The following is a 19,340-nucleotide window of genomic DNA, read 5'->3' as shown; positions in this document are numbered from 1 at the left end:
ACTTTGACAACTACACTCCTGGAAATGGAAAAAAGAACACATTGACACCGGTGTGTCAGACCCACCATACTTGCTCCGGACACTGCGAGAGGGCTGTACAAGCAATGATCACACTCACGGCACAGCGGACACACCAGGAACCGCGGTGTTGGCCGTCGAATGGCGCTAGCTGCGCAGCATTTGTGCACCGCCGCCGTCAGTGTCAGCCAGTTTGCCGTGGCATACGGAGCTCCATCGCAGTCTTTAACACTGGTAGCATGCCGCGACAGCGTGGACGTGAACCGTATGTGCAGTTGACGGACTTTGAGCGAGGGCGTATAGTGGGCATGCGGGAGGCCGGGTGGACGTACCGCCGAATTGCTCAACACGTGGGGCGTGAGGTCTCCACAGTACATCGATGTTGTCGCCAGTGCTCGGCGGAAGGTGCACGTGCCCGTCGACCTGGGACCGGACCGCAGCGACGCACGGATGCACGCCAAGACCGTAGGATCCTACGCAGTGCCGTAGGGGACCGCACCGCCACTTCCCAGCAAATTAGGGACACTGTTGCTCCTGGGGTATCGGCAAGGACCATTCGCAACCGTCTCCATGTAGCTGGGCTACGGTCCCGCACACCGTTAGGCCGTCTTGCGCTCACGCCCCAACATCGTGCAGCTCGCTCCAGTGGTGTCGCGACAGGCGTGAATGGAGGGACGAATGGAGACGTGTCGTCTTCAGCGATGAGAGTCGCTTCTGCCTTGGTGCCAATGATGGTCGTATGCGTGTTTGGCGCCGCGCAGGTGAGCGCCACAATCAGGACTGCATACGACCGAGGCACACAAGGCCAACACCCGGCATCATGGTGTGGGGAGCGATCTCCTACACTGGCCGTACACCACTGGTGATCGACGAGGCGACACTGAATAGTGCACGGTACATCCAAACCGTCATCGAACCCATCGCTCTACCATTCCTAGACCGGCAAGGGAACTTGCTGTTCCAACAGGACAATGCACGTCCGCATGTATCCCGTGCCACCCAACGTGCTCTAGAAGGTGTAAGTCAACTACCCTGGCCAGCAAGATCTCCGGATCTGTCCCCCATTGAGCATGTTTGGGACTGGATGAAGCGTCGTCTCACGCGGTCTGCACGTCCAGCACGAACGCTGGTCCAACTGAGGCGCCAGGTGGAAATGGCATGGCAAGCCGTTCCACAGGACTACATCCAGCATCTCTACGATCGTCTCCATGGGAGAATAGCAGCCTGCATTGCTGCGAAAGGTTGATATACACTGTACTAGTGCCGACATTGTGCATGCTCTGTTGCCTGTGTCTATGTGCCTGTGGTTCTGTCAGTGTGATCATGTGATGTATCTGACCCCAGGAATGTGTCAATAAAGTTTCCCCTTCCTGGGACAATGAATTCACGGTGTTCTTATTTCAATTTCCAGGAGTGTATTCTGTTACTTATTTATTTAGCGACATGTTTCGAGGGAATACCTCATCTTCAGGCATTACAAAAACAACTTTACAATAGGGTCATACTGATGTTACATAGTCTTTTTATAAGTGCTGTGGACATGCTTTGGAAGAAGAGGAAACTTAGTAAGAGGTGATATCACTTTGGAAGCTGGACTGACGTTTGCACTAAATGTTACGTAATGGTCACTCACTTTGTTTCTCTGGCGTGGCAGTCTCGTTGTGAGGCGCTGACGTGTTTCCATTTCCGTGGCTGTCTTGGCTTTCTTGGTCACTGTTCGCAAATTTTCACTAACATAACAGTAACGTGGAAACACAATCACAAAACTGTAGTGTAGTGTACAAGATGGAGGTCGAATACAGTTGGTTTCGATTTGACTATCGATTCGTGGATCTATGTGGTGTCAGATGTATATTTATCTTCTGCACGTCTTGTTATCGTGTTACAGACGTGCAGAAGATACATAAACACGCGTTAGTGCATTGTGGTTCAAATGGCTCTAAGCATTATGGGACTTCTGAGGTCATTAGTCCCCTAGAACTTAGAACTACTGAAACCTAACTAACCTAAGGACATCACACGTATCTATGCCCGAGGCAGGATTCGAACCTGCCACGGTAGCGGTCGCGCGGTTCCTGACTCTAGCGCCTAGAACCACTCGGTCACTCTGGGCGGCAGCGCATTCTCAATGGATGTGCGAACATTACGGAAGGCGAACTGCTCGCTGCTGAGAGGAATGTCGTTACACGTATTGCCAAATGCATTGAGGTTGACAGACATAATTTTGAGCATTTATTGCATTAATGTGGTTTTTACAAGTAATCACGCTGTAACAGCATGCGTTCTCAGAAATGATAATTTCACAAAGGTACATGTATCACATTAGAACAACCGAAACAAAATGTTCAAACGTGCCTACGTTGTGTATTTTAATTTTAAAAAACCTACCTGTTACCAACCGTTAATCTAAAATTGTAAGCCATATGTTTGGGACTATTACAGCGCCATCTATCAAAAAGCGGAAAAAAGTAGTCCAACTAAAACATTCATATTTCTTTACGTACTACACGAATATGTAATAAAAATTGGGGGTTCCTATTTAGAAAAACGCAGTTGATATCCGTTTGACCTACGGCAGCGCCATCTAGCAGGCCAACGTAGAGCCATCTGGTTTCCCCCTTGAAGCTAGTCAAGTTTCGTTCTTTGCAGTTCTTTCGTTTGACGCTTATGTCGTGAGATATTTGGCCCAATCACAATCAATGTAGCACCCTTTATTTCAGTAGACCACCCAGATTCAGTTTCCCATTTTTCTCTGAAATCGCTTAAAGCGAGTGTCACATGATCCTCTTATCAAAAGAATTATTTCCTTCCCCTTTTTTCCCAATGCGATGTCCTACACAGTCCTTCTCCTTTTCCTTGAACACATCCGCACACTATATATTGTCTGCCGCCTTGATCCCCCTCACCCCCTGGTGTCTCCCTTCCTCTCCACCCCCAACCAGTTGCCGCGCCTTTACCGTTGTGTCCCACCCTCTCTCCATCTCCATACCCTCCACCTCCTTTCCCAACGCAACTTCCACCATCTACCCCTCCAGGATGATGAGCTTCGCCCTGACATCTAACCTTCCTATCAACTCTAACCCCCTCTTCCTGCCTCCTCCTCAGGGCTCCCTCTCCTCCCCCTCCCTCCTTCTGAGCGGCTTTCCCCCCCTACTACCCCTCCATCTCTTGTGCCTCCTTTCAGTGCCTCTGCGCTCCCTCCTGCCCTGTCTTCCCTCTTCCTCTCCCGCCCCACGTGTCTCCTGCCTCTTGGTGCACCCACCGACGCCCCTCCTCTCTTCATCTCCCCAGCTGCCCCTTGGTCTCCCTTCCTTTTCCATCCTCTCTGACCTTTTCCCTCAGCACGTCTCACCTGGCAGTTTTATTCTCCGTCGTGTGTGCTCCAGGTGGGTTTTAAGTGTGTTGTTCCGGAGTGTTTTTACTACTGTGGCCGACTTTTACCCTATGCCTGCGCATTCCGTGTCTTCTCTGTGTTTTAAGAATCGCCAACTGTCTTTTTCTTTTTTTTAACTTTTGGTGACTTTTTTAACTGTCCCCCATGAACGCCTCCATGTCAGTCTATTTTTAGCTCCATTTTCTGCCATTGCTCTGTTTTATGTTCCCCTTTTTTATCGCCTTCTGTTTGTAACATTTTATTCTTATATTAGTTGCCATGTCTCTCGACTGAAGAGCGACGGATTGTGCCGCTGACAGCCCTCCCCTGCCCATATGGGGCAGGGGAATGAAGTCACAATAAAGAAAAAAAAATCCTATGCAGTCTGAAATTAATGGTTCAAATGGCTCTAAGCACTATGGGACTTAACTCCTGAGGTCATCAGTCCCCTAGAACTTAGAACTACTTAAACCTAACTAACCTAAGGACATCACACACATCCATGCCAAAGGCAGGATTCGAACCTGCAACAGTAGCGGTCGCGCGGTTCCAGACTGTAGCGCCTAGAACCGCTCGGCCACTCCGGCCGGCTCTGAAATTACTTAGTCGTAGATGGGACGTTAAACTGTAATCTTTCTCCCTTTTGAAAGTAGGGAAAAGGGACAGGTGTCAGAATAGTGAGTAGGTATGCTGTGATGCGGTGGGCAGCGCTGCACCAGCTCGGAGTATCGGGATGCAGCACGGCGCGCTTCCGCCGCCACCGGCAGAGTTCCTCGAACCGGCCGCGGCGCCCTCGCGTGCGGCGGTTGCCGGGATACCAGCAGACGACCAGCATCGCCTGTCAATGCGGCCGCCGCCTGCCTGCAGGAAGCGGGACCTCGCGCGTGACACAGCGATCCACTGTCCAGGGCAGGCGCGCCCCCTACCGTACGTCTACGTACGAACTCCGCCAGCCACCACACGGTGCATACCGGACGCTCCCATGTGCCACCGTGATATGTACCACCTTCCTTACGTAATAATGCATAGTAGTCTCCTCGGATAGAATGGGTAGCTCTGAGGGGTGAAGTAGTGAAGGCAGCAGAGGATCAAGTAGGTAAAAAGACGAGGGCTAGTAGAAACCCTTGGGTAACAGAAGAAATATTGAATTTAACTGATGAAAGGAGAAAATATAAAAATGCAGTGAATGAAGCAGGCAAAAAGGGATACAAACGTCTCAAAAATGAGATCGACAGGAAGTGCAAAATGGCTAAGCAGGGATGGCTAGGGGACAAATGTAAGGATGTGGAGGCTTGTCTCACTAGGGTAAGATAGATACTGCCTACAGGAAAATTAAAGAGACCTTTGGAGAAAACAGAACCACTTCCATGAATATCAAGAGCTCAGATGGAAGCCCAGTTCTAAGCAAAGAAGCGAAAGCAGAAAGGTGGAAGGAGTATATAGAGGGTCCGTACAAGGGCGATGTACTTGAGGACAATATTATGGAAATGGAAGAGGATGTAGATGAAGATGAAATGGGAGATATGATACTGCGTGAAGAGTTTGACAGAGCACTGAAAGGCCTGAGTCGAAACAAGGTCCCAGGAGTAGACAACATTCCATTAGAACTACTGACGGGCTTCGGAGAGCCGGTCCTGACAAAACTCTACCATCTGGTGAGCAAGATGCCTCAGACTTCAAGAAGAATATAATAATTCCAATCCCAAAGAAAGCAGGTGTTGACAGATGTGAAAATTACCGAACTATCAATTTAATAAGTCACAGCTGCAAAATACTAACACGAATTCTTTACAGACGAATGGAAAAACTAGTAGAAGCCGACCTCGGGGAAGATCGGTTTGTATTCCGTAGAAATATTGGAACACGTGAGGCAATACTGACCTTACGACTTATCTTACAAGAATTATTAAGGAAAGGCAAACCTACGTTTCTAGCGTCTGTAGACTTGGAGAAAGCTTTTGACAATGTTGACTGGAATACTCTCTTTCAATTTCTAAAAGTGGCAGGGGTAAAATACAGGGAGCGAAGGGCTATTTACATTTTGTACAGAAACCAGATGGCAGTTACAAGAGTCGAGGGGCATGAAAGGGAAGCAATGGTTGGGAAGGGAGTGAGCCAGAAGCTATTCGAACAAGTGATTTATGTATTGCCGTAATACATTCTAGAGCATACTACTGAGTTCGTCTTCAGGTAGTGTCCGCGATTGTTATCTGTGTAGAACTGTCGAAATTCAGTCTCTAGATCGCTTTCCCTTATGTTCACAAGACAGGTTCGGCGGTCAGCTGCCCATCGATCTTCAGATAATTTTTTAAGTTGGATAGTAACCCGCCGGATACGGAACTGAAACTTCACTGTCGTAACTACACTACTGCCATTAAAATTACAACACCAAGAAGAAATGCAGATGATAAACGGGTAATCATTGGACAAATATATTATACTAGAATTGACATGTGATTACATTTTCACGCAATTTGGGTGCATAGATCCTGAGAAATCAATACCCAGAACAACCACCTCTGGCCGTAATAACGGCCTTGATACGCCTGGGCATTGAGTCAAACAGAGCTATACTAGAACTGACATGTGATTACTTTTTCACGCAATTTGGGTGCATAGATCCTGAGAAATCGGTACCCAGAACAAAAACCTCTGGCCGTAATAACGGCCTTGATACGCCTGGGCATTGAGTCAAACAGAGCTTGGATGGCGTGTACAGGTACAGCTGCCCATGCAGCTTCAACACGATACGACAGTTCACCAAGAGTAGTGACTGGCGTATTGTGACGAGCCAGTTGCTCGGCCACCATTGACCAGACGTTCTCAGTTGGTGGGAGATCTGGAGAATGTGGTGGCCAGGGCAGCAGTCGAACATTTTCTGTATTCAGAAAGGCCCATACAGGACCTTCAGCATACGGTCGTGCATTATCCTGCTGAAATTTAGGGTTTCGCGGGGATCGAATGAAGGGTCGTAACACATCTGAAATGTAACGTCCACTGTTCAAAGAGCCTTCAATGCGAACAAGAGTTGACCGAGACATGTAACCAATGGCATCCCATACCATCATGCCGAGTGATACTACAGTATGGCGATGACGATTACACGCTTCCAATGTGCGTTCACCGCGATGTCGCCAAACACGAATGTGACCGTCACGATGCTGTAAACAGAATCTGGATCCATTCGAAAAATAGACGTTTTGCCATTGGTGCACCCAAGTTCGTCGTTCAGTACACCATCGCAGGTGCTCCTGTCTGTGATGCAGCGTCTAGGGTAACTGCAGCCATGGTCTCCGAGCTGATAGTCCATGCTGCTGCAAACGCCATCGAAGTGTTCGTGCAGATTGTTGTTGTCTTGCAAACGTCCCCATCTGTAGACTCAGGGATCAGGATGTGGCTGCACGATCCGTTACAGCCATGCGGATATGATGCCTTTCATCTCGACTGCTAGTGACACGAGGCCGTTGGGATCCAGCACGGCGTTCCGTATTACCCTCCTGAACCCACCGATTCCATATTCTGCTAAGAGTCATTAGATCTCGACCAACGCGAGCAGAATGTCGCGATACAATAAACCGCAATCGCGATATGCTACAATCCGACCTTTATCAAAGTCGGAATCGTGATGGTACGCATTTCTCCTCCTTACACGAGGCATCACAACAACGTTTCACCAGCAACGCCGGTCAACTGTTGTTTGTGTATGAGAAATCGGTTGGAAACTTTCCTCACGTCAGCACGTTGTAGGTGTCGCCACCTTGTGTGAATGCTCTAAAAAGCTAATCATTTGCATATCACAGCATCTTCTTCCTGTCGGTTAAATTTCGCGTCTGTTGCACGTCATCTTCGTGGTGTAGCAATTTCAATAGCCAGTAGTGTAGGTTCGACGGATATTGTGGAAAGAAAAGAGAGCGACCTGCAGACAGATTGGACAAAGGAGTGTCGATTTATCGAGTGTATCAAAATACACAGGACTGTTTCAAGTTTTATAAGGTCTTTCCAAAGGGCGTAACAACAGGTTCGATTTATCGTGAAAATCGAATTAGCGAAGTTCGTATGAGCAAGAGTCACTCCAGGACTTTGTATCGTTTCTACTATACTTACAGCCCAATGTGAGCCTGCGTTGTTCGCGATGTACCGGAACAGCGGTAGAGGGCGCGTCCTCTGGTTCTCCGTTCTGCCGCTGACTAAAAACGCGTCCTTGGGCACCGGGCACAGCCGTTACCAGCAGAAGCGCGGATGCGAAGCGGTGAGCCGTGGCGTTCACCTGCGGGGAATGCGGCCGTTGCGCCGGCCTTGGCGAGGGTCGAACTCCTGGGTCGGTGACCGAGCCTCGTGCTAATGGCGCGAGGCGAAGCGAGAGCAGTTGATGGTCGACTCTGCAGCTGCTGCCTGCCCCAGCAGCGCATGGGTATCTCAAGAAGCGAACTGTAATATATGCGCAGTAAGGGACTGCCAAGAAACAGGGAACCTCCCCAGACAACATGTTGGTCACCCCATCAAGGGGGGTAGGACGTCAAACGGGCCGTCTTGGAGCAGGAGGGACGCCACAGGACATTTTCATTTCCACTGTCTATAGTTTTACGAATAAATTCATAAAACTTTGTCAGCATGACCAGGAAGGATTCAGGACTCACAATCATAGCAGTGGAAGTTCAAAAAAATTACAAAAGAATTTTTTTTTACATGTGAAATTTCATCATTTTTTCACTTTTATTGGCTCCGTTTGTTGCTATAGGTACACATTTCTTCATAAGTAACAGAGTTTCTTCGATGAATTTTGCACAGCATACAAACCATACTTGCAGGTGTATGAAACTCTAGAAATTATTTAATTTATGAAAAAATGAATGTGCTGTTACATTTTAAACTTCATGCTTAGCAAAAACTCAAATTTTATAGTTAATTATCTCAACTTGTACCACAGTTTTTATAGATTTGGAAAAAAAATGGTTCAAATGGCTCTGAGCACTATGGGACTTAACTTCTAAGGTCATCAGTCCCCTAGAACTTAGAACTACTTAAACCTAACTAACCTAAGGACATCACACACATCCATGCCCGAAGCAGGATTCGAACCTGCGACCGTAGCGGTCACGCGGTTCCAGACTGTAGCGCCTTTAACCGCTTGGCCACCCCGGCCGGCAGATTTGGAAAATTCTAGAGTTTCGTACACCTGTAAGTATGGTTTGCATGCTGTACAAAATTCATGGAAGAATCTCCCTTACTTATGAAGAAAAGTGTACATATAGCAACAAATGCAGCCAATGGTAAGTGAACAAAAGGTGAAATACAAATGTAAAAAAGAAATAAATTATTTTCTTATATTTTTGAACTTCCACCACTATAAGGGTAAATCCTGAATCCTTTCTGATTATTCTGACAAAGTTTTATCAATTTATTTTTAAAAGTATAGACAGTGGAAATTGAAAATTCCTGTGGTGTCTCTCCTGCTCCAAGTCATCCCGTTTGACGTCCTACCCGCCTTAAAGAGTCCATTATTCGCTTGCTAACGCGGCAAGTAGTACAGCACTCGTGCCATGCCGGCCGCGGTGGTCTAGCGGTTCTAGGCGCTCAGTCCGGAACCGCGAGGCTGCTACGGTCGCAGGTTCGAATCCTGCCTCGGGCGTGGATGTGTGTGATGTCCTTAGGTTAGTTAGGTTTAAGTAGTTCTAAGTTCTAGGGGACTGATGACCTCAGTAGTTAAGTCCCATAGTCCTCAGAGCCATTTGAACCATATATCGAGAGGTTGTAACAATGCAAAATTATACTGAAATGCAGGATCATCTGCAACGAATTGACACATGGTGCAGGGAATGACAATTGTATCTCAATGTAGACAAGTGTAATGTGCTGCGAATACACAGAAAGAAAGATTCTTTATCATTTAGCTACAATATAGCATATCAGCAACTGGAAGCAGTTAATTCCATAAACTATCTGGGAGTATGCATTAGGAGTGATTTAAAATGGAATGACCAGATAGAACTAATCGTCGGTAAAGCAGATGCCAGACTGATACTCATCGGAAGAATCATAAAGAAATGCAGTCTGAAAACAAAGGAAGTAAGTTACAGTACACATGTTCGCCCACTGCTTGAATACTGCTCACCGGTGTGGGATCCATACCAGATAGGGTTGATGGAAGAGATGGAGATGATCCAACGGAGAGCAGGTTGCTTCGTAACTGGATCATTTAGTAATCTCGAAAGCGTTACGGAGATGATAGATAAACTCCAGTGGAAGACTCTGCAGGAGAGTCGCTCAGTAGCTCGGTACGGGCTTTTGTTGAAGTTTCGAGAACATACCTTCACCGAGGAGTCAAGCAGTATATTGCTCCCTCCTACGTATATCTCGCGAAGAGACCATGAGGATAAAATCAGAGGGATTAGAGCCCACACAGAGGCATACCGACAATCTTTCTTTCCACGAACGAGACTGGAATAGAAGGGAGAACCGATAGAGGTACTCAAGGTACCCTCCGCCACACACCTTCAGGTGGCCTGCGGAGTATGGATGTAGACGTAGATAGTTTTACACAAGAACGTTAAAAGACGACGCCTAGCTAATTTTGGTTGTAAGCAACAACCATTTTCTGGTCTGTAAACAAGCGAAATACAGAAAGTCGCGTTACAACCTCTTTAAAAAGTAATATTCAAAATAGCAATGTTCGAAAATATTCCAAAATACAAAAGTGAAACCTACTAATCTGGTAATAATGGCAGAACGTAAGAATGTAAGTAAAAAGCGTATATATGCAGCTTGATCTAAAATTACGTGGACACTATTTCAGAGAAAGCATTTACTCAGAGTTTTCGATACGCAGAGTCTCAATGTGACCACCACCACGATTAACGCACTCAAAGTAACATTCAACTGTACAATCTAGTGCCAGAAAACACACAGTTTTGTGGAAATGTTGGATATCACGCCTATTATTCTATCCTTGACTTCTTTGAGGTCTCTCACTTTTGTACAACACGCGCGATCCTTTGTCATACTCCATAACCGAAAGTCATAGGTTGTGAGATCCGGAGATTGAGGAGGCCATAACAGTCATCTGTCGTGACCAATCCAACACTTTGGGAACGTTTCATCAAGACAAGAACGAACGGAAAGAGCTAAATGGGGCGGTGTACCATCATGTTGGAAATAGCCTTGGAGGAGGAGCTCATGGCGAAGCAAAACCGAGGTTTTCATCATTAACTACCCTTTTCGTCTAAGATGTTGGTGCATGTTATAGATGGCAAACTCTTCCAGCATTTGCAAGTAGTCACGTGCATTCACCTATGGGACTGTAAAGAAAAATAGGCCAAGTACAATGGTAGGGGTCACGGTACAGCACACATTTACCTTCGGCGATGTACGTTCATGATCACTAACGATGAACGGTACGTAGATTTTAAATGACCCAGAAATTGTGTTATGACGATTAGTATTACCACTGGTATGAAAGGTAGCTTCGTGAGTGACAACAATTCGTCTAACAATGCCTTGCTGCATCGCATTGTCCGCTGTGGAATCCCTCTTTCCAGACTGCAACGTCCCGTCGATTCTGATGGACTCCGTAGCATGGCCTCCTGCGCTTAACCAATGTATGCTTCACTTCTTCCAGCTCCTTGACGACCCACATTTCAGTAATAACTGGCTGCTACTGACCCAGTTGCTACAAACTTCTGGTAAATGCGAAAAATTCCTAAATGAGTTGGTGGCCGTCTATCTGGAAATCGTTCCACAAACGTTAATCGCACTTCTGCTGCCGACTGCACAGCTTCGATAATTTTGCAATCACTCTTCTCTGCTCCATTGTAAGTCTGTCAGCCTCGGATATTAACAATTTGGAATAAAAATGTTGGTATAACTTTGACTCGCCCCATTTTACAGTCGGCTATACAATGTTACAACAACAAAATATTTTGAACTTTCGGTATAACATACCAAAGTTGAGCCTGGCTGTACACTGTAGGAATACACGAGAACAAACAAATATTCTAACAATTTTTTTTACATACAAGTAAAATTAAAAATTTTAAAATGAATGGAGGGAACAAAGCTAGAAACCTATCTCTCATCGTGAAAATATCAACGTGTCACCTACTAATATACGATGGAACTGTGATCTGTAAATGAATACAAAGATTCCACTGTTGCTCTGAAAATTTAAGAGCATATCATCCTCATATAGGATGCAGACCTGAGAAACTGGTTGTACAACTAAAAATCCCATCAAGCATTAACTCGCAAATTTTATGGAAGGAAAGTTCAGTGAGAAAACTTTTATGCACTAGTGCAAATACTGAAAATGTTTCTACGTACACATTTCTGTCGTTAATATTACTTTGTGAAGAGGTTTTAAGGCGATTTTCTGTATTTCGCTTGTCTACAGATATGTAGATGGCTCTTAATTGCAACTAATTTTAATATTCTTATGTAAATTCGATTCAGTCATTAAAAAGAGTTTTTTCAAATCAAATTTTAACAGGAGCTAACATGTTTGGAAGTGTTCATGGTCACACCGTGAATGAATTTGCCCGATCTTTTGGTGAATCAACTCAGACTGTCCAAAGCTTCTACTCGGAATGGGGTACCGCTCTCAGAAATGTAACGCGGTAGAAGATTAATAGTCGTAAAAAGTACTTAACAGACAGGGACCGGAGGAATTGTCAGTAAAACCCTCTCTGGAACCAGACAGGAACTGGTGCTGTCAGAGAACCCAGCACATGTCTATGTGAATCAGCTCCCGAGCGAACATTGCAAATGGAACGCAATGCAATGGGCATTCGCCGGCCTCTGTGACCGAGCGGTTCTAGGCGCTTCAGTCTGGAACCGCCCTGCTGCTACGGTCGCATGTTCGAATCCTGCCTCGGGCACAGATGTGTGTGATGTCATTAGGTTAGTTAGGTTTAGGTAGTTCTAAGTTCAAGGGGACTGTTGACCTCAGATGTTAAGTACCATAGTGCTTAGAGCTATTTGAACCATTTTGAGCAATGGACATTCGCAATCGCATATATCGCGAAAGGCCATTGCTCACAGTGATACAAATAACTGCACGGTTTCAATGGGCTCAGCAAGTCAACAACTGGACAGTTGCTGATTGGATGCGTTTGTTGGGTCCAGCAAGTCATGATTTTGCATCTGTTCAAACGTTGCAACGAGTGCAGTCCAGCGACGTACCAGTAATACGTTTACCCCACAATGTCTGAAGTTTTCTTTTCATGTGCTTCAGCAATCTAATAAAGAAACGACAATGAAAGATTTTTTGATGGTTCAGTAAGCCATAATTGGAGGTCTACGTAAGTGGGCGTCAAGTCTCACTTTTCGTGAGACCGTGCTTGTCCTTGCTTTGTATATTCTCTCTCCCCCCCCCCCCCCTTCTTCATTAAAAACATTTTTTCAGCAATACGTTTATTTTATTTGAAATAGTAAACTGTATGTGCCAATACACACAGGAATAGCATTATTAATATTAATATTCTTAAAATATATGATTTCTATTACAGGTTTTTGCTAATACTCTAAAACAACTTCATAAATACAAGAAAATGTTAATCATATAATAATTTCTGGCAAGTAATAATTTACTACTCCCAGTAAATAATTCTTTACGGTGCGTTTTATCATAAGCTTCAAAACAATTATTTTTCACAATTCATGAATACCATCCACATTTGACCGACATGCCCCTATCTTGAAACTGCGGACAGGTTTCCTTTATTTTGAGGTATTTATTGATTCGACAAATTTTGGAAGTTGACCAACCTAACTTCTGTAAATGGCTGCAACACAGCTTTTCTTGGCCTTTTTTCACATTTTCTTCATCATCTACATCGTCACTGTCAGAGGAATTCAATGTAGAAGGACATCCTAGCTAACGGTGCGACACCTTAACGCTCTTAATGTATACAAGTTTCTTCAAGCTCAGTAGGACAATCTTCAGTCAAAAACGAGAATTCGCCATCTTCCTAATCAGATAATTCCATATTGCTATCATTGAAAAGAGCTTCTAATTGCTCATCAGTTATTATTTTATGCATTTTTGTTGAGTGTAAAAGAAACAGTTATTTCAGTATTCCATTACCGAAGACCAAATTCAAATTATTAAAAATGCATTGTGACCTGCGGTCCACATATGAGGACTTCGAAAATGGGTTATTTCATGGCAACGAACAAAATGAATAGAAATGTGAACTAATTCTCAATATCTAGAAAAGTCAGCGTACGTTAGGAAAAAATACAGATTGCCAGTCAAATATTTAGGCACAGTAATTACTTACATGCTTTTTCGATTTGTGTAAGTAACCATCGTCTGCACACGAAAAGCTGTAAACTGACTTTCCAAGGTTCTCCGCTTTGGTTTTAAAACTAAAAACTGGATGTCTATACTCTCTAAGCATCGGTCTATAAGCGTAAAAGTACATCTGTATACAGAGGCAAGAAAAAGAGCAAAATTCCACGGATATGGACTGAGAGAGCGAAGAAGTTAGGCCAGAGGTAGTTCTATGATTTTTGTGGGTGCTTTTCGAACCATGACTTGGACTCATTAATTCAGGTTACCGCACTCATGAACCACAATTTTTATATTTGCATTATCGTTGTCGAAGTGTTGCTCCTCTCTTCTATATCGTCGTGATGCTGTAGGCACGCTTGTCCTCTAAGACGAGAACAGCCGTCTTTAGTGGGCTGCAGGCATACGCTCCTTGTTTGACAAACAGTCATCTAATCACGCGTCGACTGGTTCACTAGGTCACCCGATCGGAATCCCATTGGAGCAGCTGGTGAAAAGTAGTAATCAACAAACCCAACATTTTGTGGCTGTACGGAATCCAATCATCAATGTGTGGCTTTAGCGGAATATGGTAAACCGAGAGAAATTTGTCAACTCCGCTTCGCCGAATTTAGACCGTTATCATAGCTAGCCAGTGTGTTACTCAGTACTTGAGTAATGTCTCCGGAAGGTGGTTAATTTTACGTTCGGTGTGTTCATCGACGGATCTTAGAAATGTTATGGTTCTTTCTTTCTTTCCTTCTTTCGCTGGCGCCTTGTCCCCTGGGACGGAATCAGTGTACCCCAACTGCCCGCGTCGAGTGTAATCCGTGGAATAGGGCTTACGTGTTCAGATGTCTGCGAGTCGTGTAACTGAGGCGGAACGTGGGGACTAGCCCGGTATTCACCTAGCGGGATGTGGAAAACCGCCTAAAAACAACATCCAGGCTGGCCGACGCACCGGCCGACGTCGGTAATCCACCGGGCGGGTTCTATTCGGAGCCGGCGCGCCTACCCGAGTCCAGGAAGCAGCGCATTAGCGCTCTCGGCTAACCTGGCGGGTATCTTAGAAATGTTATGGTCCCCAATGATAAATTGCCGATTTTTTCGACGTACCATAGCATGCGAGCACGTATGTCAAACAGACAAAGCGACAGCGCCGTAGTGGAGTCCGTTAGGTGCTGAAACACCACTCTATGGCTGCCAGTGCCGTTATATTAACGGCAGCTTACAACTTAATAGCGGAAGTGGATAATCTGTCTGTTCATTCTTTACTAACAAAGAGAGAGGAAATCATAGTGCGACACTGGAAGCTTCTCATTCAGTTGGAAGTTGCTTTACATTATGAGTACCTAGCCAACTAAACCGTATTTGCTGTCTGTCCCTGTCCACTTCCTTTAGCTCTAGCTCTGGTGTCCCAGGGACGATCTACGATGTTTATTCCTGTAGCGTCTGTCGCCCACATGAAATATATAGCCAGATAGCAACATATTATCGAGGCAGGCTGATGGTGCAGAACGTGTTACTTCAATGTCCAAGTAAAAGGTACGCAGCATTTAATGCGACTGGAGTCGATACTCATTTATATTCTTCGATTTCCTTCAGTGTGGGTGGCGTGCTGAGGAGAAGGACCGTTCTTCAGTCAACATTGTTTTGACTATTACAATGATGTTAAAATATGGAATAAAATTATTGCTTTAAATCTGTACATGGAAGAAACGTTTAACATTTTCAATATGTTAATGTGTTAAAAGAAAAGACTAAGAAGACTGGTAATTTTTACACCAGTTAAAATCTTGTAGTGAAAATGATATGAATCCTGGTCTGAAATTGTGTTTTTGATGATGTATGGAAAAATAACACGTTTGTGATATAGGTGAAAAGATGATTCTGTAATGGGCAATAAAAAACTGTAAGGGGCATCTCAAAGTGATTTGAAGGGACGTTGTAGATTATAACTGCTAAGAAAAGTATAAGTTCGGACATACTAAATGGTTTTAAAATGGAAGTCATCTGATGTTTCGGTTGAAGAGAATGGGCAAGCATCCAGGACCATTACAGATGTGATATGGGAGTAATGGCGCAGCTGGGTACCTGGGTTAGAGACACAGGATATACGCGGCGTGTTTTTTAAGTAAGTACCGTTTTGAAATTAAAAAAAGATGCGCTAAGATATCGCAATAATTTTCTTTTTACATGAAAGGCTGTACCTTAATCTACGCACTGACGCCATTACAGTCTGATTCTTCCTTGTTTACGTTGTGTACTGACTGTTTAAGATGCCTCCGATAATCGTGAGTCCCGCCGAATGTGAAGTACGGGCTGTTATAAGATTTCTTAGTGCTAAAGGCCTAAAAGCGATCATATTCATCGTGTGATCTGTGCAGTTTACGGAGAAAACATTATGATTGATGGAATGGTCACATAGTGGGTGAGAGCATTTAAAGATAGCCGCACAAATGTGCATGATGAGCAACGAAGTGGGCGTCCTTCGGTCGTTAATGAAAGTTTGCAGGAAGTGGACAATAAGGTGAGAGAAAACAGACGCTTTACGATTTACTCCTTGCGGGATGACTTTCCTAATGTTTCTCGTAGTGTTTTGAATGGCTTTGTGACCGAGCACTTGAATTACCGCAAATTGTGCACGCATTGGGTTGATGAATGTGCATGATTCCGTACGCCAAATTGTTACGGGCGATGAAACATGAGTGGCCTACGTCACACCAGAATCAAAGCAACAGTCCATAGGAGTTGAGCAAGGGCATCGTTTTGCTGCAAGACAATGCCCGTCCTCATGTGGCAAATCAGACCAAAGATCTCATCACATGTTTTCGATGGGAAACTCTAGATCATCCTCCGAACAGCCCCGATATTGCACCCAGTGACTACCATCTGTTCCTGCACTTGAAGAAACACCTGGGCGGTCAGCGTCTCCAAGACGATGGCGAAGTCAAAACAGTGACGATGCAGTGGTTAACAAGTTAGGCGGCAGACTTCTATGAGGAGGGTATTCAAAAACTGGTACAACGTTATGACAAGTGCGTCAATGTTGACGGAAATTATGTACGGCTCAAATGGCTTTGAGCAGTATGGGACTTAACTTCTGAGGTCATCAGTCCCCTAGAACGTAGAACTACTTAAACCTAACTAACCTAAGGACATCACACACATTCGTGCCCGAGGCAGGATTCGAACCTGCGACCGTAGCGGTCGCGCGGTTCCGGAGTGGAGCGTCTAGAACCGTTCGGTCACCCCGGCCGGCCTATGAATTAACAGTTTAGTTCTAGCTACTTTACTGTGCAAGTTAAGGGAGTGGTATGGCTGGAGATGGAAAGATGGAATTCGGGACAATGGAATCGTCGAGTGTTGTGGCCAAAGATGGTGGCTTTTCTTTTCTTCTCTACAGCTGTTACACAACTCAAACCGGAGATTCAGGTGGCCTTGGAAAGATGCATCGCCAAATGTGAGGATGTGCAGAGTTCGAAAGTGTTAATGGGTAGATGTTTTTATGTGTGTACATATAGCTTTTCGATGAAAGCACTGCAGATATATATTTATAGCATTATTTTAAGAAGTGACGTATCTTGTTCGATGCAGACGAGTGGTGACAATGTGACGTGTTTGTTGCAGCGATGGTTACTGTTGGCGCTGGTGGCTGTGGCGGCGGTGGGGGCCCGACCTGCCGAGGACGCTGCTGAAGAGCCGGAGCCTCCCACGAGGACCGCCAGAGCGCAGTACGGCAGCCTCAAGTAAGCTCTCCCTCAAGCGGACGATGGACGAACTAACCGTACTAACCCACGGCCGGTGGCGGTTCGTCTGGGCGGTAGGCTGACACTGCTAGTTGGTATTATGCGCTGCTAGTCGACTCCTCCCAGTACAGTACGATCTAAGATAGCAGAATATAATTGCTTGAACTGATGCTTCCAGTAGTACAGGAGGTAACAGTGTAACCCATGTGTCTTAACTAACTGGATCGATGATTGCAGAACCACACGTACCATAAATCTTGATGTGATTACGTAGGCTTTCCCGGGGTAATATTCTGTCCGCAGCTCGTGGTCGTGCGGTAGCGTTCTCGCTTCCCACGCCCGGGTTCCCGGGTTCGATTCCCGGCGGGGTCAGGGATTTTCTCTGCCTCGTGATGACTGGGTGTTGTGTGATGTCCTTAGGTTAGTTAGGTTTAAGTAGTTCTAAGTTCTAGGGGACTGATGACCATAGATGTTAAGTCCCATAGTGCTCAGAGCCAAACGGCGTAATAAGTCCTGAAAGTCTCTTCGGGTTTGCTGTCGGATCCTAAAATCAACTTGACTCGATATTTCGGCGATCCAACTGGTCGCCATCTTCAGGAAAATGCTGCTTCAGCTGATGAGTCCCGCTGAAAACTGACGCCAGGTTGCAAATCGATGTCCTATATAGGCCACCGTTCAGTACACTGCGCACGCGCCGCGCATCACGGTTTGTGCCTTCCAAAACAGGGAGGTGGCGCCGCCCTTAGTGAAACACTGCTGGCAACGATATATCGCAATCAATGCCGCACTGAAGAACGTTCAGTTTTGGTGCGAGATAATACAGGATTCCACATCTTGCTAAGAGGAAACCCATTGTCTCCGTTGATTAAATTATCAGCCAACCTAATTTCAATCGCCTCTTCATAGACACTGTTCTAAAAACCGGTAATGTTGGCAACCACAACAGTTTCCTCAAATTTCATATTGTGCCCCTCATTTAGGCAGTGTTCTGCTACCGCCGAATGTTCCGGCTGTTGTAGCCTCGTATGACGGCGATGTTGCACACACCTGTCTTACACTGGCTTACAATGGCCGTTCTATTCGCACAGTGCACGACAGGTATGTGGAAAATCGCCGTCATACGAGGCTACAACAGCCGGAAAAATCGGCGGTAGCAGAACATTGCCTAAATGAGGGACACAATATGAAATTTGAGGAAACTGTTGTGGTTGCCAACATTTCCGGTTTTTAGAACAGTGTCTATAAAGAGGCGATTGAAATTAGGTTGGCTGATAATTTAATCGACGGAGACAATGGGTTTCCTCTTAGCAAGATGTGGAATCCTGTACTATCTCGCACCAAAACTGAACGTTCTTCAGCGCGGCATTGATTGCGATATATCGTTGCCAGCAGTGTCTCACTAAGGGCGGCGTCACCTCCCTGTTTTGGAAGGCACAAACCGTGATGGGCGGCGCATGCACCGTGTACTGAACGGTGGCCTATATAGGACGTCGATTTGCAACCTGGCGTCAGTTCTCAGCGGGACTCATCAGCAGAGGCAGCATTTTCCTGAAGATGGCGACCAGTTGGAATGCCGAAATGTCGAGTCAAGTAGATTTTAGGATCCGGCAGCAAACCCGAAGAGTCTTTCAAGACCATAAATCTTTCGTGACACTTTTTATAGCATTAATGGATTTGACTGACTTTATGACACATGATGTGTGTACCAATCACACCAATTCAGCAGCTTGGCTCGAAGACAAAGGCCCATAAAAAACTCTGATGACTGCACGAAATGTCATTACTTTTTTCCGAATTTTTATTATTAGAAACTGCAATTCAAACTAAATTCATAAGCTTATCGTGTCAAAGCCGTTTTGTCTATAGGACGTGTGTATATAAAAATATGAAATAATCTCTCACATTGAAAAAAGACATTCAGTTTCCTCGTTCTCCT

The 19,340-nt window shown here is 45.3% G+C and overlaps 1 protein-coding gene across 2 annotated transcripts in view; it reads left to right on the top strand.

The window, feature by feature from the left end:
- The window catches only part of LOC124545983 (translation initiation factor IF-2-like), a 132,393-nt gene that overhangs the window by 23,935 nt on the left and 89,118 nt on the right, over window positions 1-19,340 (top strand). For both annotated transcript variants that reach the window (XM_047124948.1, XM_047124947.1), the window contains exon 2: window positions 17,286-17,404. In XM_047124948.1, the coding sequence (XP_046980904.1) occupies window positions 17,286-17,404 (119 nt within the window). The remainder of the gene's footprint in view (window positions 1-17,285; window positions 17,405-19,340) is intronic.

The sequence above is a fragment of the Schistocerca americana genome, chromosome 8, assembly GCF_021461395.2.
Source record: "Schistocerca americana isolate TAMUIC-IGC-003095 chromosome 8, iqSchAmer2.1, whole genome shotgun sequence".
NCBI lineage: Eukaryota > Metazoa > Arthropoda > Insecta > Orthoptera > Acrididae > Schistocerca > Schistocerca americana.
Note: the sequence above shows the minus strand (reverse complement) of the source record. Positions and strands in the feature narration are given on the sequence as shown.